The 21,690-nt window shown below is 45.6% G+C and overlaps 1 protein-coding gene across 1 annotated transcript in view; it reads right to left on the bottom strand.

Moving 5' to 3' along the window:
* SRRM3 (serine/arginine repetitive matrix 3) overlaps positions 1–21,690 on the bottom strand; it is a 190,767-nt gene that overhangs the window by 57,942 nt on the left and 111,135 nt on the right. Inside the window, exons 5-6 of the mRNA XM_030186017.1 lie at positions 17,716–17,784; positions 2,162–2,197 (exon numbers count right to left, since the gene is read on the bottom strand). Of these exons, the coding sequence (XP_030041877.1) occupies positions 2,162–2,197; positions 17,716–17,784 (105 nt within the window). The remainder of the gene's footprint in view (positions 1–2,161; positions 2,198–17,715; positions 17,785–21,690) is intronic.

The following is a 21,690-nucleotide window of genomic DNA, read 5'->3' as shown; positions in this document are numbered from 1 at the left end:
TTTGAGGTGTGGATCAACGGAAGTGATTATCACCTAGTGACTAGCGGTGTCCATTTTATTTCCAGTCAATTGCAAATAGGTCACTCAGTTCTTCACTGGTTTTGGAGCCCTCCACATGCAAAGAGACGTTGAAGATGCCAAAGCAAATTAATCTGTTTCCAGGATATGTTTGCAAACAAACAGCAAGGTCATAGAAAGTTTCAGTCACTGCACAGAGATCTAGAGGGATGATATTCAAAGTGATTTCAGCAGGCAGGAGATGCCGAAATTCAATGGCTGTTAACCTGTCAGTGCCAGTGAATTTCAGCTTTGACTGGCCATCAAAATATATGGGCAGGTCAGGGGTAGTACAGGAGGTGGCATTGGGGAGGAGCTGGCAGTTATGTGGGTGCTGGCGATATTCAGTGCTGGCACATGCATAGCTAATTAGGCAAATTTAGGACAGTGTGGCAATTTCCTTCCTTTCCCCCTACTCCCACAAAGCACATCACAACCCCCTCTCTCCCTCCCTCCCTCCCACCCCCCCAAGACACATCATGACCCCCCACCTCCCCTCCCTCCCGCACCCATAGCCCTCCCAGGCCTACCTTTTCAATCATTAGTGGTGTAGTGGGGTCATATAGGCAGGAGTGATGTCCACTCACTCCTATCCACTGCAGCTCCTTAGAGAAAATATCTGGGGCTAATTTAGCTGGCCACCACCGGCTGGCAGGTGTATAAGGGGGAAATGCCTCTCATTGATTTAAACTCATGACCCTGCCTTTGGTTTTCCCACTCTGTTCCCAGCTGCCATGAGCCATGGCATCACTAAAAACAGTCTGACATTGGCATGTTGGCCATTAGTTGGCACCAATGTCAGGAATGGATGAGCACTGTGGTGGAGTGAGGCAGGAAAATGAGATCTGTTATTGCACAAATAAATAAAGGATTTTGCTTATAATCTGACAATTTCATGAATGCTAAATTCATTAGGATACCTTGAGGGGCATTTTTGTTGTGACGTCCAAATCTGATTTTGGACGTTTTGCAAAACAAATGTCAAACAATCCAGTGACAAACATGGTCATATTCAAACCAGAAAAAAATGTCTAGCTTTTTGGTTCAAAATTTGCTCTATTTTACATATTTCTTTAAGGGCCATTTTCAAACAAAAACCGTCCAAGGGAAAAACACACAAAAACAAACCTGGCCACACAGACATCCCAACGGAGCAGCCTAGGAGGCACTGCAGTGGACTTCTCATAAAAGGTCCCAGGTACACATCACATCATAACCCCCTTACATTGTATGGTGAGCCCACCAGGAATAGCAAAAAAAATGTACTGTACCCAAATGTATACCACTGCAATAACCCTTATGCCTGTAGGTGTCCCTATATGTGCATTCAGTATGTATTTTGTGGTTTGGGGGGCACTCACACTTTACACCACAAGTGTACCAGTTAGAGTGGGATATGGGCCTGGGTCTCCTTCTCTACAATCCACTGCACCAACCACTAGGTTACTCCAGGGACTTGCCGCTGCTCTAAAAGGAATGGATTAGGGGGGAGGTAATGCCTTTATACCTCCTGTGGTCATCTGGTCAGTTTGGCCACCTTTTTGGCATTTAGTTGTTATTGAAACAGGTCTAGTCAAAAATGTCCTATCTTTTGACCTGGACGTTTTTACAATGTTCCATTATCGCAGAAAATCTTCCAAATAGTAAGCCCGCCCTAGTTCCACCCAAAACATGCCTCAACACATCCTCTTGAGATTTAGATGAAGCACATAGGAAAACATCTTAAAAATGAGTTTCGAAAACAGCGATTTGGCCACTTTTGCTATAAAAAGGCTATCTGCCATTTTGAAAAACGTTTTTCTGTTTTGAAAAAGAGCGCCATTGATTGATCAATTTTTTTACCACGTAAATGGCTGACTGAATGACATCTTCTCCTCTTCACGTTTACAAAATGGCATGTACTCCGACCTTCAAAAAGGCAATGCCATGAAAAAGGAGGAGAGGAGAAGAAAGATCTAAAGGATTCACCACAAAAACACGACAAGCCAGGGACTTTGGAATGCAGAAAGGAAAACAAGAAAACAAAACACAGCAGTAAATTTGGGGGAAGAACCAGATATGATGCAGCGAGCGCTGGGAACTGTAGTCCATCAGAGGCTCTCACCTGTGTCTTCTCTTCTTCCTGGATCCTGAATCTGACCTAAAGAACAACGTCAGAAATGATAAAGGACACAACAAAGAAAGCACTGACCTAAATGCTCTATGAAACCTGAATGGGTAGCTGGCTGAGCTAGTGTAGAACCACAGAAAACAGCATAAACTAGAGAGGAAGATGGCTCCTTCATATGGCCTTTTCACAGAACCCAACCAAAGGTCGATTCTGAGTGCAAGATTAACTTTGAGAAGGAGTTCACACTTGACACAGTCCCGTGATGTGCCTGCCTATCCGATTATTACAATTTTCATGATCTTGATTTCATAAAATCAGCCTTTTTACAAAGCAAATCAGAGCAATGAACAATCAAAAGTAAGAAGGGACTCCATAAAATACAGGAAATGATTCCTCAATCACACAGCGCAGTCATCCAAAAAGAGAGAGAGAGAGAGAGAGATAAAAATAAGAGGAAGTTAGTAAAATAATCATCCTACTATGTATTTCTGTGACATCTACAATTTCTCATACATATACAGCAGGGGTGTAGCCAGACCTCGGCGGGAGGAGGGCCCAGAGCCTAAGGTGGAGGGGGCACATTTTAGCCCACCTCCCCCAGCCGCCGACCCTCCCCCGCCACTTTCAACCCACTGCCGCTGCCGCAAGGTACCTTTGCTGGCCGGTGTCCCCAACCCCCGGCAGCCTTAGTCTTCTTCAGCGCTGGTCTTCGGCGCGTTCGCTGATCTGAGCTATGAGTCCTGAGCAGTTTCACTTAAAGGAACGTGCAGGACATCAGGACTCACAGCACAGATCAGTGAACACACCAGAGACCGGCACTGAGGAAGACTAAAGCTGGCGGGGTTGGAGACCCCAGCCAGCAAAGGTACCTTACGGCGGCAGCGGGTTGAAAGTGGCGGGGAAGGGTCGGCGGGGGGGGGGGGGGGAGGGTCAAAAGTAGAGGGGGCTAGGACCCCATCTAGCTACACCCCTCATATACATTAAAAACAAACATTTTAAAAAGTGCCCCTTGGCTGGGCACAATGGAAGGGCACTGTTTTCAGGACCGGGGAAAGAAGGAATCTAACTGCTGCCATCCATAAAGTGATGCTGAGGCAGGGGCGGACTGACCATTCGGGTAATCGGGCAGTGCCCGAGTGCCCAGAAGCTCTAGGGGGTCCAGAGGCTCTGTCTGGTTGCTCACCGTTGCCGCAGCTCATTGCAGCCCTTCCTGGTCCTACCTTGAAGGGCCTGGTGGTCTAGTGGCCTCTGTGGGGGCAGAAAAGAATCCCACTTCCTGCCTGCTGCTGCTACTCTGCATGGTGGTGCTGGCACTACCGTGTTTTAAAAATGACTGCTGAGACTTCCTGTAGAAGTATCACGAGACTGCCGAGACCTGCGAGACTACCACAGTAAGTCTTCGCAGCCATTTTGAAAAACACAGTGGCGCTGCCACCGCCGGACACAGCAGCAATAGCAGGCAGGAAAGAGTGGGGTTCTTTCCTGCCCCTGAAGAAGCCATTCGACCACCAGGCCCTTCAAGGTAGGACCGGGAGGGTGGTGCGGGAATGGGGTGGCACTGCAGCGGTGCTGCGGTGAGGCAGCAGGCAGTGGCAGGCAGTGGCCCAGGTGGCCCAATGACCTTTACTGCCCGGGGGCCCTGACCACTGTCAGTCTGCTTCTGTGCGGAGGGTTTACATTTCTACAGTCCTCAGGGCATTGACAGTTACCTAGTGCTGCCCAAGTATACCAGCTGAAAGTGGGAAGAGGAAAGATGAAAGAGAGAGTGATGGATGGGCACAGCAGAAACGAAAAAATAATTACCTTGGGGGAAGATATTACTATTCTACTGTACTGAGAAAAATATAAAAATGATTTTACTATGACACCCATGCTTAACTGAAATGAGTCCTTGTAATCAAAAAGAAAATAATTTAACAATTTCATGTGTCTCGAGATATAATAATATCAAAAAACAGACTAATTCAGAATCAGTATGTGAAACAGTAAGGGGTATGTTTACTAAGGTGCGTTAGTGTTTTTAATGCACCTTTAACATTAAAATGCCTTAAACGCTAACGCATCTATATATTCCTATGGGCGCTGTAGCATTTAACGCACATAAACCATTAATGCATGTTAAAAATGGTAATGCATCTATAGTGTGCTTTAGTAAACATAACCCTAAGTGAACCCCTGACTTTCTCAGAGTAATTAATTGGCTAAGTGGATAACTGGGAAACAACGAAACCATTATGCAGAGAACATCTACAAACTACCTCCCCTCCCCCCATTTTAGAAAAACGAGCGGTAATGCTGACGCAGCCCATTCACTTGAATGAGTCGCCAGCAGCTGCTAGCAAGGCTTTGTAAAAGGGGAGAAGGGGTAAATTTGGACATCCTTTCTTATATACAGTTCCAAAAGTTTTTGAGTTTGCTGTTCATCATAAACGTTAATGAGAATTCATTTGCTACAATCAGTATAAATTTCAGAAGACCTATGAAAGAGAGTGGTTGTTACAAGACCATTTTGAGAGACAGCGAAAAAGAGAGGGTCCAAAAGCACATAAACCAAAGTAGCAAACAAAGCACAAAAGGGCCTCCAGAATAGGAACAATGGTACAATCTTTGTTAAAATGGACCCGACATGGGCCGTGTTTCGACGCACACAAGCGCCTGCCTCAGGGGTCAATCTAATTTTCCTTTAAGTTAGAAATAGCCCAGATTGTTTTGGCGGGTTTACTGCATCAAAGAGCATTTGGTACGACTCGCAACAGATCAAACATTATTAAATACTGTGATAAAGTCACATCCAGGATAGTTGGGTTAAGGCAGTGTCAGTTTGAAATACAAGTCCCAGAAGGCATTGCAGGCAAGGAGCCAGGGGGTGAGATGAGGAACCCGGACTAGACTCCTAGCTGCAATAGGGGAAGACATGGGTGTAAGCTGGCAGGATGTGTAGATGGGCTGCCACTAGGGGGGAAAGAGAGATAGGAAACCCTGTGTGCAGGAGCTCATCGTTAGTCTAATGCTTAACTCAGCTGGTATGGGTGTGGGGGAAGCTAATGGAAGGAGAATGATTGGTTGTGAGAGCAGAAGCCAGGGATTGATTAGGCAAGTGGGAAGGAGTCCCAGAAGAGAGAAGCAGAGAGGAGAGAAGCAGTTGCAGGCTGAAAACCCTTGGGTAAGAGAGGTCCCTAAAGTACTGAAGCAGGCTGAAATCCCTTGGGTGTGAGGAAGTTCCAAAAGCATTTGCAGGCTGAAAATCCTTGGGTAAGGGAGGTCCCTAAAGTATTGAATTTACCAGTGAAGCTGATGCAGGGTGAAATCCCTTGGGTATGAGGAGTCCCTAAAGTATTGAACTCTCCTGAAGGTAAAGAGAGTAGAAGGTAGAAACTGCTGCTTTGTGATTTAACTGTGATGATGAAATGAAAGAACTGCTTCTATTTGGAATTGAACTACTGTTTATTGTGCACTGGATAAAGAGCCCAGACTGGAGCTGACTGTGAGCCTATATTGAATCCTGGTATGTGCTGATAGCCTACTGCTTAAAGGGGACTATTTGCCACACACTTTCAGGTGGCTTACATGTGCTTAAGATTGAAGGTGAATGCTGCTGTTGGAACTGTGTATCAGGTCTACTAGAAACCTGCATGGAATAAAGTCCTTAAGATTGAAGTTGCTGGTGGACATTTATTTCTTGACTGTACCGGGAGCCTGTGGCTGGAGGAGATTGTTCTATCCTTGGCTGCACCTAGAGGTACTTGGTTACAACAGGGCATAAATTTAAGCACCTTGTTAAAGAATGAGGGAGTAAATTCCTAAAAAGGAATATTTCAACACAGTAGATTATTCGGAAAATCTTGTTCAAGAATCTTCTCAACTGTTGTTAGAGATAAGTGGAGGGGCATAATTGAAAGGGACGCCCAAGTTTTGCTGAGGATGTCCTCGCAAAACGTCCCGTGGAGGGGCGGGGAAACCTGTATTATCGAAACAAGATGGATGTCCATCTTTCGTTTCGATAATACGGTCGGGGACACCCACATCTTGAAACTTGGGTCGTCCTTAGAGATGGTCGTCCCTAGACTTGGTCATTTCTGATTTTCGGCGATAATGGAAACCAAGGACGCCCATCTCAGAAACAACCAAATGCAAGCCCTTTGGTCATGGGAGGAGCCAGCATTCGTAGTGCACTGGTCCCCCTGACATGCCAGGACACCAACTGGGCACCCTAGGGGGCACTGCAGTGGACTTCAGAAATTGCTCCCAGGTGCATAGCTCCCTTACCTGGTGTGCTGAGCCCCCCCAACCCCCCCCCCCCCAAAAAAAAAACCCACTACCCACAACTGTACACCACTACCATAGCCCTTACAGGTGAAGGGGGACACCTAGATGTGGGTACAGTGGGTTTTGGAGTGCTCACATTTACCACCACAAGTTGAACAGGCAGGGGGGGATGGGCCTGGGTCTGCCTGCCTGAAGTGCACTGCACCCACTAAAACTGCTCCAGGGACCTGCATAATGCTGTGATGGACCGGAGTATGACATTTGAAGCTGGCATACAGGCTGGCACAACATATTTGTAAAGATGTTTTTTGAGAGTGGGAGGGGGTTAGTGACCACTGGGGGAGTAAGGGGAGGTCATCCCCGATTCTCTCCAGTGGTCATCTGGTCAGTTCGTACACCTTTTTGTGGCTTGGTCGTAAGAAAAACAGGGCCAGGTAAAGTCGTCCAAGTGCTCGTCAGGGACACCCTTTTTTTTCCATTGTGGGTCGAGGACGCCCATGTGTTAGACACACCCAAGTCCCCTTAGAATCAAACTGTATAGAGAGGAAAGGTCCCAGGAAACTTTCCTTCTGAGAAGCTCTGAGGGGCTGATGATCAAATTCCCCATGCTATTCCAAGCAGGGCTGAAAAAATAGAGAAAAATTAGAGGGAATTAAAGCCCCAATGATGAAAACTAATATCATGCAATTTTTTGCGTGCCATTAGTTTTGATCATGGGGGGGGGGGGGGGGGGGGGACTTCTGCGGGAGGATTGTGGTGATGGAAGATATGATTGAGGTCTACAAAATCCCCAGTGGTGTAGAACGAGTAGAAGTAAATCGATTTTTTACTCATTCCAAAAGTACAAAGAGTAGGCGACGCTAGAGGAAGTTACATGGACATACTTTTAAAACAAATAGGAGGAAACGTTTTTTCACTCTTCGAATAGTTAAGCTCTGGAACTCGTGTCCGAAGGATGTGGTAACAGTGGTTAGCATATCTGGGTTTTAAAAAGTTTTGGACAAGTTCCTGGAGGAAAAGTCCATAGTCTGTTATTGAAACAGACATGAGGAAGCAACTACTTGCCCTGGGATTTGTAGCATGGAATACATAGTAAATGATGATGGCAGATAAAGACCTGTATGGTCCATCCAGTCTGCCCAACAAGATTGTTGCCACTATTTGGATTTCTGCCAGGTACTTGTGACCTGGCTTGGTCACTCTTGAAAACAGGATACTAGACTAGATGGACCATTGGTCTGACCCAGTATGGCTACTCTTATGTTCTTATGTCCAAGAGAAAATCCCAGACCTGTCAAACCTCTTCTGCTGGTCTCCCCCATTCCTCCCTTGCCAGCTCTGAGCTAGCATAGGATTTGCAGTGGGAGCAGCACCCTTGTTTGGCACACTGCCCGCTGATCATAAGGGAGGAATGTGGGAGACCCTCGTTTGCACACATCTGCATGGAATTAATGGCCAGAGCCGGCAAGAGTGTTGTTACACGCGCTCGCTAGCTCTGATCATTAGGCGAGAGCAAACGTGTTTGCTTTTGACCATCTGCCCCTGAGACACTGGACTCCAGAAGACAAGAACCTGGGTGTTTTATGTTGCACTGCTAGAGAAATGTCTGTGTAGTTTATGAGTTATTATTCTTGATGTATCACCAGTAAAGTAATGTCTCAGTGGTTTACAAAACAAAAGTAAAAGAAAAATAAGTGCACACACAAAGCAAACTCTAGCTTGATTAAAAAGCTGTTATCCATCATTTCCCTTCCCAAGGATCGCTACGTCCAATAAAGCAATTCAGAGAAGCCTCTGAGAACTCTGGAAGAGAAGCTGGAAGCACAGGGGAGAAATGAGGGAGGGGCTGTGGGCAGAAGCGCAGAGCTGCACTGCAGATGGGTCAAACTGATTAATACAGGGACGGAAAAGAGAAGCGCTGTACTGCAGATACAGCAGCTCCTTTGTATCCTACTCTGTGTTGCTGCTTTCCAGTGTCAGGGGAGCTCTGCCCTAGATTTCTGAAACTTGCTCTCCCCAACCGCCCCAGTCTGATGAAGTCAGCGTGAGATGTCTTGTGATCACCGTATATGAAAAAATTCAGTTCTGCAGAAGGCACAAAATATTAATGGTGCAAACAGAGCATCCAGCAGAAAGGTAAGAAAGCTGAAGAAGGTTCTTTTTTTTTTTTCATAAGTACAGAAGTATTGCCACACTGCGACAGACCGAAGGTCCATCAAGCCCTGCATTCTGTTTCTGAACCGTGGCCGATCCAGGTCACAAATACCTGGCAAGATCCTGAAAAAGTTCAATGCATTTTATGCTGCTTATCCCAGAAATAAGCAGTGGATTTTCCCCAGGTCTATGGACTTTTCCTTTAGGAAGCCGTCCAGACCTTTTTAAATCCCCACTAAGCTAACCACCTTGACCACAATCTCTGGCAACAAATTCCAGAGTTTAATTACACATTGAATGAAGAAATATTTTCTCCAATTTGTATTAAATTTACTACTTTGTAGCTTCATCGTATGCCCCCTAGTCCTAGTATTTTTCCAAACAGTAAACAAACTTTCCTTTTTGTGGGCTTTTCATTCATGGTCACTTTATACCCACCACCCTCAGCGCCAAACCAGAACGCCTTTCAGAGTCCATGGAGCCATTCAAACTCTTTTAAACATCCCATCTATAGTGCTTTCAGACTTCATTAGTGTCATGTGGAAAAACTGGTCCAATACCTGGTCCTGGTATCTCATGTCACTGTTCCACAGTCAAGCTGCACTGTCTAACTGTGGTGCACCTGACATAATACATTACAGAGAATGAGGATTACTTATTGAGGCAGTGTTAGGCTCCTGAACATATCCCAAGTGCAACTGTTTACTAGATTAAGGACAGGAGTTTAATGGGTTGTAAAACTGAATACTTTTGGAGGCAGGACTGGCGTTAGTGGTGTGCAAATAGACCAATTACCGTGGGCACCCACACCACAGAGTAAAACAGGGGGTCCCAAGCCCGCCTGAGGCTGAAGTAAGTACAGAATGCTGGCGGTATATAGCGGAATTAGAAAAGGTACAGAGAAGGGCGACGAAAATGATAAAGGGGATGGGACGACTTCCCTATGAGGAAAGGCTAAAGTGGCTATTGCTGTTCAGCTTGGAGAAGAGATGGCTGAGGGGAGATAAGATAGAGGTCTATAAAATACTGAGTGGAGTGGAATGGGGAGTCGTGAATCGCATATTCACTCTTTCCAAAAATACTAGGACTAGGGGGCACAAAATGAAGCTACTAAGTAGTAAATTTAAAACAAATCGGAGAAAATATTTCTTCACTCAACGTGCAATTAAACTCTGGAATTCTAAACTGTATTTTGCTTTTGAAACTTTGGCCCCCTTTGCCCCTTGTATCTCTAAGACTTCACAAAAGCCTCAAGCGCCATGGTATACTTCAGATCTGTGACAACTGAAACAACAGCTCCATCATTCAGAACACAAATGGTGGCGAAACCCTACTAGCTCCTACCTAACTGCCTATAGATGAAAAATGTGTTCCTATAAAACTTCACTATTACTCTGGAAAAAGGAATACTACTCTGTTTAAATTTCTAGAGCCCCTACATAAGCATAAGTACATAAGTGCATAAGTAATGCCATACTGGGAAAAGACCAAGGGTCCATCGAGCCCAGCATCCTGTCCACGACAGCGGCCAATCCAGGCCAAGGGCACCTGGCAAGCTTCCCAAACGTACAAACATTCTATACATGTTATTCCTGGAATTTTGGATTTTTCCAAGTCCGTTTAGTAGCGGTTTATGGACTTGTCCTTTAGGAAACCGTCCAACCCCTTTTTAAACTCTGCTAAGCTAACCGCCTTCACCACTTTCTCCGGCAACGAATTCCAGAGTTTAATTACACGTTGGGTGAAGAAAACTTTTCTCCGATTTGTTTTAAATTTACTACACTGTAGTTTCATCGCACGCCCCCTAGTCCTAGTATTTTTGGAAAGCGTGAACGGACGCTTCACATCCACCTGTTCCACTCCACTCATTATTTTATATACCTCTATCATGTCTCCCCTCAGCCGTCTCTTCTCCAAGCTGAATAGCCCTAGCCTCCTTAATCTTTCTTCATAGGGAAGTCGTCCCATCCCCGCTATCATTTTAGTCGCCCTTCGCTGCACCTTTTCCAATTCCACTATATCTTTCTTGAGGTGCGGCGACCAGAATTGAACACAATACTCAAGGTGCGGTCGCACCATGGAGCGATACAACGGCATTATAACATCCTCACACCTGTTTTCCATACCTTTCTATCAAATCCTTTGATCACTTATCACCCTCACTGCCACCCAAGAACTCTCCCACAAGGCTTTTTGAAAATAAAGTCTTATGACCTTGTGCTCCTTTTTCTCTCTCACTACCATCGGTGTCAGCTCTTCCATCTCTGCTACCACCTACGTTTTGGGTTCAAGACACATCTGTTTCCTCTACCCCCATTGACGTATTAGCATTTTTCAGTCCCCTTTCTCAACCAGAACTTAGTAAGCTTGTTCAGTCCATGAAGCCTACTACAGCCTCACATGACCCTCTCCCTTCCCGCCTAGTCAAACGTTTCCTACCTACAAGGGGGGCACTGAAAGCAGCTTTTACCCTGCGCACAATTTCGATAACTGTCCAGACAGACCCAGTGGTTATTCTAGCCCCTAGGGAGTAGAATGCCAGATGAACTCTTCCACTGTATGCTGTGAGAAAAATAAAATATTTCCTTGGTTTACACATATAAACTATGGGGTCCTTTTACTAAGGTGCACCGAAAAATGGCTTGCACTGTTGTAGGCGCGTGTATTGGACGCGTGCAGGTCCATTTTTCAGCGCGCCTGCAAAAAAGGCCTTTTTTCTTGGCCGAAAATGGACGTGCGGCCAAATTAAAATTGGCGCGCGTCCATTTTGGACCTGAGACCTTACCACCACTTAGCGGTAAGGTCTCACACGTTAACCGGGTAGTAATTGTCAGCGCACGTACACTGCCGATTATTGCCCAGTTAGCGTCACATTGTAGAAAATAAAACATATTTTCTGCTGCACGTATCGGACACGCGTAAAAAACAGAATTACCACCCAGGGCACGTGGTAGCCAGGCGGTAGTTCCAAATTGACATGCGTTGGACGCACATAGGCACCAATGTGCCTTAGTAAAAGGACCCCTATATCATTAGAGGGAAATTCATATTCAGATCACAAATTCAGAGAAAGGTGTAACCAGTGACGTAGCTATGTGGGGCCACGGGGGCCTGGGCCCCCCGTAGATTTGGCCCTGGACCCACCTGCCGATGACCCTCTCAACCCCCCTCCCTCCGCCAACCCTCCCCCACCATCGCCGTGGAATACCTTTGCTGGCGGGGAACCCCAACCCCCGCCAGCCGAGGTCCTCTTCTTCCCGCGCAAGGCTTTGTTCTGTTTCTGATGTCCTGCACGTTGTACGTGCAGGACGTCAGACTCACAGAAACAGAACAAAGCCTTGCAGATCAGCCAGCAACACTGACGGCGGAGGCAGGGGAGGGTTGTCAGCAGGGGGGGGGGGTCAAAGTTGTTGTTGGTGGTGGTGGTGGTGGCGGCGGCGGGTTAGTGGCGGTAGCGGGGGGGGGGGGGGGGGCGGCGGTAGCGGGGGGGGGGGGGGGGGCTAAAATGTGCCCCTCTCCTCAAGACCCTTCACTGGCTCCCTATCCGTTTTCGCATCCTGTTCAAACTTCTTCTACTAACCTATAAATGTACTCACTCTGCTGCTCCCCAGTATCTCTCCACACTCGTCCTTCCCTACACCCCTTCCCGTGCACTCCGCTCCATGGATAAATCCTTCTTATCTGTTCCCTTCTCCACTACTGCCAACTCCAGACTTCGCGCCTTCTGTCTCGCTGCACCCTACGCCTGGAATAAACTTCCTGAGCCCCTACGTCTTGCCCCATCCTTGGCCACCTTTAAATCTAGACTGAAAGCCCACCTCTTTAACCTTGCTTTTGACTCGTAACCACTTGTAACCACTCGCCTCCACCTACCCTCCTCTCTTCCTTCCCGTTCACATTAATTGATTTGATTTGCTTACTTTATTTATTTCTTGTCTATTAGATTGTATGCTCTTTGAGCGGGGACTGTCTTTCTTCTATGTTTGGTCAGCGCTGCGTACGCCTTGTAGCGCTATAGAAATGCTAAATAGTAGTAGTAGTAGTAGCAACATTCCATGTAGAATCTCAGAATCTCAATAGTAGCAACATTCCATGTAGAATCTCCAATAGTAGTAGACTTTGCGCCTTCTGTCTCGCTGCACCCTACGCCTGGAATAAACTTCCTGAGCCCCTACGTCTTGCCCCATCCTTGGCCACCTTTAAATCTAGACTGAAAGCCCACCTCTTTAACATTGCTTTTGACTCGTAACCACTTGTAACCACTCGCCTCCACCTACCCTCCTCTCTTCCTTCCCGTTCACATTAATTGATTTGATTTGCTTACTTTATTTATTTCTTGTCTATTAGATTGTATGCTCTTTGAGCGGGGACTGTCTTTCTTCTATGTTTGTGCAGCGCTGCGTATGCCTTGTAGCGCTATAGAAATGCTAAATAGTAGTAGTAGTAGTAGTAGTAGGGCTCTGGACCCCCCTCCCGCCAAAGTCTGGCTACGCCCCTGGGTGTAACTGAGCAGAAACCCAAAGTGAGAAAATCATACCTCCAAATGTGGAAAGGGCAATATTTACGAGTTACAATTTATACCCGATAGAGGTAAGTCTATAAAGAAGGCGCCAACATTTAGGTGCCAAGAAAATGCATAAATGGCCAGGGCCGGTCCAACCCAGTAAGCGGGGTAAACACCGCAGGGGGGCGCCTGCCTTCAAGGGCGCCTCCCTCCCACGGCCCACTCAGCTGTTCGACGACGGGTCAGGTGCAAACCTGCCTGCCCATGCGCCTTCCCGGTTCCTGGCTTGCTTCCCGCAACGCGGCGCTGCTCTTGCTTCTCTCTTGTCTCCTTCCAGCCTTCCACTCTCGACGTCATGACGACGCCTCCTCCCCCTGCGGCACCTTCGTGCGCGCGCGCCAGTGCGTGTCTTCCGGTTGCGGCCCTGCTTGAAGCTGAAGCGTCTCTCGCATCTCTCTGAGTCCTCAGGCCGGCACGCTCTGCCGCAGAGCTGTGGGGGGTCTCAGTCAGTTCTGGCAGTTGCATTTGAATCAGGACTCAGACATAAGTAAGTTGTATTGCAGTCTTTTGCAGAGCTTGCACGTGTGTGTGTGTGTTTGTGTGTGTGTGTGTGTGTGTGTATGTGAGAGGAGTATTTGTGACCTGGATTGGGGGAGGGGGGGGTCTCTACTGAAATAGGAGGCACTGAAGGGAAGGAGAAAGGTGCTTTCGTAGACCTGGGATTCTCAGAACTTAAAAGGCAGAGGGTGCTGCATGGGCATGGCAGGATTTGGGTGGATTGCAGGGTTCCTCCATTAAGTGGAATGAGCAGACTATCAGCATAGGAGCTCCAGAGCGACTGGCTACAGTGTCACATGCTTAGAAGGGAGTAGCCAGGGATGAAGACCTACAGGAGAGAAAGAGTGCTAGATGGGGGGGGGGGGGGGGGCGGCACCAACTGATAGTCTGCAGGGGGGCACCAGAGACCCTAGGACTGTCCCTGTAAATGGCCAAAATTCCTTCACATACACACATAAATGGCACCTAAATATGACGGTGCATAATTTGAAAGTAGGTGCATACTTGGGTGGAGAGTGGGCAGGACATGTGTAAATTATAGCATACTATAAATTATGTGCATTTTAAAATCAATCTGGGTGCAATCATTTACATCAGTTCTATGGCTCGAGTAAGTGTTGTCTAAATTATATGCATGTATTTGTATTGCTATTCTACTATTCTATAAATGAAAGGCCAGTGACCCAGACTTTAGGTGGCCAAAAACACAAATGGGTGGCGGCCTAGCACAGCCAGAAGGGGTGGGTTGGGGAGGGAACGGGGAAGGGGGCTGAGGGAGTGTTGAGGCTCAGGCAAGTCAGTTAATGGATAGAGAAGGGGAGGCAAGAAAGGTAGAGGGTAGAGGAGGAGACTTAGCCACTGGCAGAGATTGCAAATGTGCAATCGCCATTTTGCCAGTTGCTCCAACGGCTCAACCACCCCACCCACCCCATTTCTAGGACATAGGTTTTTGCTGCAGCAATTGACAGGTAGTAGGTCCTAGCCTGACAGAGCACAGAGAGTACGTTGCAGACCAAATTAAGGTCAAATGTCAAGTGGTTGTTGGCCCATGCTAGCAGTGGCTGGATGATGACTAAGGCCAGGAGCAGTTTCTCTCTTGTACGGAGGGGGGGACAGTGCCTGAGTAACAGCTGATCAGCGAGGCTTTCCTCAGACTTGGATGGAATGGGGAGGATGAAGGCTTCAAGAAAGAGAGTCAACGGTTGAGAAGGGGATGCTGCTTATACGGCAATCTCCTGATCCAAAGCTGTGATGTTGGTGCCTGGGCATGTTAGCGGTATATGCCCCAGGCAGACCAGAAAATATGCATTTGTGACTAAAGGCAGAAGTAAAGCGAGGTGTGGGACTCAAAAGGCTAGGCCACATGCCCTAAATGCTATAGATAGAAATTTGATGCATTAAGGTAATTGCTTATTACTGTAAAATGTATACTTGAATGACATTGATCATTACTGTGAATGTGTCTTGCATTTATTAAGTTGTACAATGCCGTGGTCATAATAAATTCCACTCTTTTTTCAGATAACTTGCCAAGTGTCGATATATGTCAAGTATGGTGTGGCATGGAAGGAGAGTGCTTAGTTGCCGCCTGCCCAGTTTGACTAGGCGCTTACTTTTCTTTGTAGCATAGGCTCCACATAGGCGACGTCTTGTGCCTAAAAATAGCTGTCCCTTTATAGAAGTACCCTTGTTATGCACTGTGCACCTCTCTAAGCTGCTTCCTCAATAGATTTCCTGCACCTCGGGGCACCTGTATTAGCAAGACTGCCAGAAACTACCTTGTACTGACTATTCCTTTTGCTGTAGAATGGCATCATACACATTGAATGAATCAATCAGACACAAATCCATGCCTTTTGATATTCTGAACTTTTCTGTCCCACTCAAGATCTGGAAAAGATTGTGGGGAAAGTCAACTTGGCTTACAAACTCCTAATTGCTGCTTGGTGTACCGTTGAAATATTGCACAGTAGTACATAAAAAGTATAACTTTCTTTAAATAAATGCCTTGTGCAATGCACAGTATTAAAATGAGAGATTGAGATTATTAACACCACAGCGGAGGAGGGGCGTGTTAAGATGGCTGCCTAACCGGTCGGACGGTAGAGAGCTCTGAGCGTTTGGGGAGGAAATTTACTCTTCTTTTTCTAAAATGCCTCATTCTAAAAGAAAGGGGAAGCTAAGGTTAGATCCTCAGCCTACCTTGACGTCTTCCCCAGCCCAAGCGTCTCTTGAGCGGTACTTCGCCGGTTTTTCCAGGCTTCATAGGGAGGAGGATCCCATAGCGGGAGTTCCCGGAGAAGCGCGATCCCCGCTGGGAGAGGAAACCTCCCTTTCACCACCATCAACGCTGTTGATTCCTCCGTGTCCAGCGTCGACGGCGTCCCTGGAGGGAAACCCCGCCGATCCCGGAAGTGTATCGGCAGGGGTAACCAGCGAGGACCCGGGCATGCAAAAATCGACTCTGAAGCCTGAAGGAGCTTGGCTTCCCTCAGTGAAAAATCCGGAGGTGACACTGAAAACGATTGGGGTGATGTTGGACCTGATGAATACTACACTACAAAAAACCTCAGGTGATATGCTAAATTTAAACGCCAAGTTTGAAGAGCTAAAAGTAACTGTTGAATCTGTTAAAGAGAACTTAACAAAGCAAGTGGCTAATCTTGGAAAAGAAGTAGAATCGTTTAAGGAGTTTAAGACTATGTTTGTCAAAGATAACATGGATATGAGAAGAAAAATTGAACAATTAGAGAACTATAACAGACGGCTTAATCTCCGTCTGTTGAATTTTCCTAAGCTATCGGGGGCAACTCCGATAGATACATTTAGAAGATATCTGAATGAGATCCTCAAAATTCCCCTAGATGCTATTCCTCCGGTGAACAAAATTTATTTTATTCCTAAACCAAAAGGGGAACTGCGAGGAACGGAAAACATTACTCCGGATCTGCAAAATATCTCTGACATTTTGGAACAATCCTCAGAAATAATACTTGATAGAGCTACATTGTTGATTTCTTTTGTATTTAAACAGGACTATAATAACATATTAAGACTGTATTTTCGCAATATTAAGGCTCAATTTTGTGGTTCTAAGGTCTGGATTTATCCAGACGTGACTAAACAAACACAACAAAAAAGAAAAGCATTTCTTGCTCTGAAACAGAAGACAATTGATATTGGTGGTTCCTTTTTCTTGGCATATCCATCTAAATGTGTAGTTAAGTTAGGTCAGAACAAATATACTTTCTTTTCACCGGAACAACTGAAATCGTTTCTAGATATGAAACAGTTGAAGTAATATAATAACCTGGAGCATAAAACAGCTTTTACTTAATAATACTGTTTATTTCTCTTTTTGAAACTTCTCTGACTCTATCACTCCCCCCTCAATTTTGGGGTCTAAGAAAGGCTAAACCATTTTCTTCCTTAATGTATAGTTATTTCCTAATCCTCTTGTCCATTGTAAGATTTTTCTTTTTGAAGTTTTTTTTCTTATTTACTGGTAAAACACTGGATGAGAATGTTACGATGTATATTATTTGCCTGTGTTTCTAGCAAGGATTAGCTTGTAAAATGTATAATAAAATTATAAATAAAAAAATAAAAAAATGAGAGATTGAGCTGAAGGTTAAGAAGTAAGGGGAAACCACTTAATCAAAAAAAAAGGTGAAATGAAACCCCAAAGCAGAGAGAATAGGATCTCTAATGACAGTTTCATCCAATAGGACGAGTGGAGGAGTGGCCTAATGGTTAGTGCAGTCGGCTTTGATCCCAGTGTCCTGGGTTCAATTCTCACTGTAGCTCATTGTGACCTTGGGCAAGTCACCTAACCCTCCATTGCCTCAGGTACAAAAGTTTAGATTGAGGACCCTCTAGGGAAAGATAAAGTACATGTTTATAATGTGTAATCATTCTCCACCTTTAACTTGATGGTTCAGTGGATTATAAATGCCAGAATTAAATGAAATTAAATTTTCCACAGCCTCAATTTGGTCAGTCTTTGTGAAACAATGCTGCGTCTCTTTCTCTTTCTAGTGGTTGGCACAAAGGAAAGTGCAGATACCTGTCTCGTTTGTGCTTTTTTCCACTCTTCTTTTTCTTTTCTTTCCGGATTGGCGAGGAACTGTTGCAGCTGAAAGCAAAAAGTGGACAGGCTTTTAGTTTGTCTCGTCCCAGTTTGCATCAATCATGTCTAGGTTAATTCAGTTTAGTTCAACATTTCTATTCCACCTATTCCTAAGCATACAACCAATACATAGTCAATAAAATACATAACACTTAACAGCAAATAAAATGATCAAAACGGAAACCACTATTAACACTACATCATAGCCTAATCAATTCTTCTGCCTGTCTCCTAAATAGCTCCCTCCATATCCTGCCATGACTAAACCCAACCCCCCACGCCTCCTTGCTACCTGAAATATCATTCAAATTATAGGCCTTAATGAACAAAAAATGCCAGAGAAGCCTCTTAAATTGTATTGCATCTGCTTAGTTCTAATATACTTCAACATATTCCACATCACAGGACTTGCTACAAAAAGAAGTATTCTTTCTAAATGTATCTTCCACAGGGCCGATGGAACACGGTATGCAGGGTATGCATGGCAGGGGGTGCCAGAAATTGCCATGCTTATCCTGCACTATGCTACACTGGCCACTGCCAGCACACACTACAGACCTCCCAAGAAGACTTACCTTGATTCTTGAAGACCACCCTGGTGGTGTAGTGGCCTCTGCAGCAGTGGGACCAGGAAAGAATCCCACTCTTTCCTGCCCTCTGCCACCACTCCATCTCCGCTTTGTTCTTCTGTGCAGCGGGAGGCGCCACCATATTTAAAAAATGGCTGCCGAGGCTTCTGGCGGCTGTCTCACAAGCCATTTTGAAAACCCCAGAAGAGCAACGCAGACACGGAGTAGCAGCAGAGGGCAGGAAAAAAGTGTAGGCCACTACACCACCAGGGTGGCCTTCAAGGATCAAGGTAGGTCTTCTTGGGAGGGTTGTAATGTGTGGGAGAGGGGAGTTGTAGTATGCGGGAGGAGCATGGCGGGATTACTGCGGCAGCAGCAGGAGCTGGTTTTGTCACAGTATAAGTCATATTTAAATTCTACATATCTCTGAACTAAACATGAAGGGACTTGCCTTTCCTGTCTCATCGAGCACAACTTGCTTTGACTCTATATGGATTGTTATCCAACTTGATAGGAAAGAAGTTTCTATCTTGAAAAACACCAGACCACTGACGCAGGCGCTAGGCGCCGAAACATGGCCCGTGTCGGGTCTATCTTGGAATATCAACAGTTGCTAATAAAGAATCATGTCGCATTTTCCTAAGGCTCTTGGTGCTTTTGTGGTTTCCTGTACTTGTTTGTACTTTGGATCCTCTCTGTATTGTTTTCCACCCAACATGCAAACATACATGCAACCATACGTTTTTTTATATCATTCATTTTCTAATTACAGGTCCTCTGTGTTGATGCCTTGTTAAATTCCATCACCGTTTTATTCACCACCACCTCCTTTGGGAGAGCATTTCAGGCATCAACCACCCTCTCCGCGAAAAAGAATTTCCTAACATTACACCTAAGTGTTGAGCAGGTACAGTTTAACATAGATTGACAACTTTATTAACAGCATAACAATAGTAAAAATGACCAAATATAAGCATACATACAATAAATAAGGTAAACTTAATATGTAATATTAAGACTATGATGAAACAGTATGAAAAATATAAACATTTAACAGCACTGACATTCAAATAACAGAGATATAATATAATGTTAGCATAATACTAATAAGCATGCATTAGAACAAATAACACAGATATGATGCTAATAATTTTCTACAATACAGCTTACAACGTAGCTGACGGGCCAAGGGCAGATACATTGTGACATCTAAGGAGTCACAGGAGTGACCACAAGGTGAGGGGTCAGCTCGGCCATAGCCTTAGTGCAAGGATCCCTGCCTGGGACAGCACCAAGGGAATGCTCAATTAATAGGAGAAACCTGTATGTCTGTGATCAATGGGGGAGGGGCGAATAGGCTTCCTGAATTCCACAGTAACATAGAGCTCATGGAGTGGGGCTAGGTCTTCTGGGAATTGTAGTCTAGCCCTATACCCCTTAGAAAGTAAGAGTGCTTATGATGTCAGCTCCCTGAGACAGGAGAAGGGTGGGTAGGAAGGAACTAGAGAGTTGCACTGGGACAGAAATTTCACCCATTCTCAATGGAATCTAACCCATATCCAGCCGTACTGCTAAGATCCATTCTATCCCCACAATTAATCTCCTCAGGAGTCACTGCTATTATTTACTTGCTCACAGTCCTCTGTTTCCTCCCAATCTCAACAGCCTCCCATGTGGTTTTTTTTTTGGATGGTATTGACTATTCAACCAATGAGTGTACCAAGCCTCATTCTGGTGCTCCACCTGCCTCCATATGTTCCAAGCCTCTTTCTGGTACCCCAGTTGCCTCTCTCAGTGCATTCCAATCCTCATTCTGGAGTCACCAGAAATTTTTGACTACACTCTCTTGGGAACCCCATGGCAACTTCTTCCATACTCGTGGGATTCCCTAAGTCCCCATTGCCATGCAACTCTCTAGAAGGAACTTCTTTACAGTTGGCCAGCAAGAATAAGTGCGCTACCTAACCCAGGGCTGTGAGGACTCCAAGATGTGAGTTATCTATTACCAGGGCATGGAGGTCCCTAAAAGTGGTGTGTAGAGAAGGCAGGAAGGTAACCAAGTTTAGCCGAATTGCAAAACGGGGAGAGTCCCAGCCTGGAACGGATGGACCATTCTATGACCACATGAAGGTACTGTCTAAAGAAGGGTTTCCCTGAAAGGTTTTGGACATTTGATTACTGGGAATGATGAACTGAGAGTGAAAGCTTGCTTGAGGTTAATTTGGACTGTGTATTTAAAGGATGAGGGAAAGTGGAATCTTGTGTTTGTTCGCTGCCTAAGGAAGGTGGGAGGGTTCCCAGAGAATAAAGGCAATTAGGATGGAGCCTTCCTTTCTGCTCCTGTAAGGCCTCGCAAGAACAGAAGCTTGCAAGGGATGTGGCAGCCACTGAGAGAAAGGAAACCAGCTGTTCCATATTACATTCAATGTAATGCCCACAAAGAAGGGAAGGGAAAGGGAAATGGGCCTTGATATACCGCCTTTCTGAGGTTTTTGCAACTACATTCAAAGCGGTTTACATATATTCAGGTATTTATTTTGTACCAGGAGCAATAGAGGGTTAAGTGATTTGCCCAGAGTCACAAGGAGCTGCAGTGGGAATCGAACTCAGTTCCCCAGGATCAAACTCCACTGCACTAACCACTAGGCTACTCCTGTTGCCTGTTATTTTTTTTTTGGGGGGGGGGGGGGGGTTATAACAGCTGTGGGAGCAGAAAGGTGCCAGGGAAGAGCCTGCAGGTACTAAGTAATGGAAGCACTGACTAGGACAGTGTTTCCCAAGTCCAGTTCTGGACTTGCCAGTCAGGTTTTCAGGATATCAACAATGAATATGCATGAACTGGATTTGCATATACTGTGTCCATTATTTGCAAATCTTTCATGCGTATTCATTGAGGATATCCTGAAAACCAGGACTGGACTTGGGAAACGCTGGTCTAGGATACTGCAGGGCTAACTCAACTGCTTGTGCTAAGACTGTGTTCTGTTTTGGAGAACACAGTCTTAGCACAAGCAGTTGGGTTGCTTGCTGCTGAAAGAGCTGTTTCTGTGAACTTGTGATATGGGGGGGGGGGGGGGGGGCGAAGTAACCATCAGCACTCCAGTCAACCTAACCCTGACTATATATATATATATATATATATATATATATGGACAAGAAGGGTGATACAGAGCCAGTTGGGATAAACTCATGGTAAGTTCTTTGTACAGTTAAACAAGATATGGAACTGGTCTTAAGTTACAGTGTGTGTAGCAAGCTAGTCCAGGTGAAGAATGAGTTTATAGTCTATATATTAAAGGCTTGGGAGAAGAGTCGCACTTTCATCTGGGGCTACTTCTGAGAA

This window comes from Microcaecilia unicolor, chromosome 13 (genome assembly GCF_901765095.1).
Source record: "Microcaecilia unicolor chromosome 13, aMicUni1.1, whole genome shotgun sequence".
In the NCBI taxonomy this organism is placed as follows: domain Eukaryota; kingdom Metazoa; phylum Chordata; class Amphibia; order Gymnophiona; family Siphonopidae; genus Microcaecilia; species Microcaecilia unicolor.
Note: the sequence above shows the minus strand (reverse complement) of the source record. Positions and strands in the feature narration are given on the sequence as shown.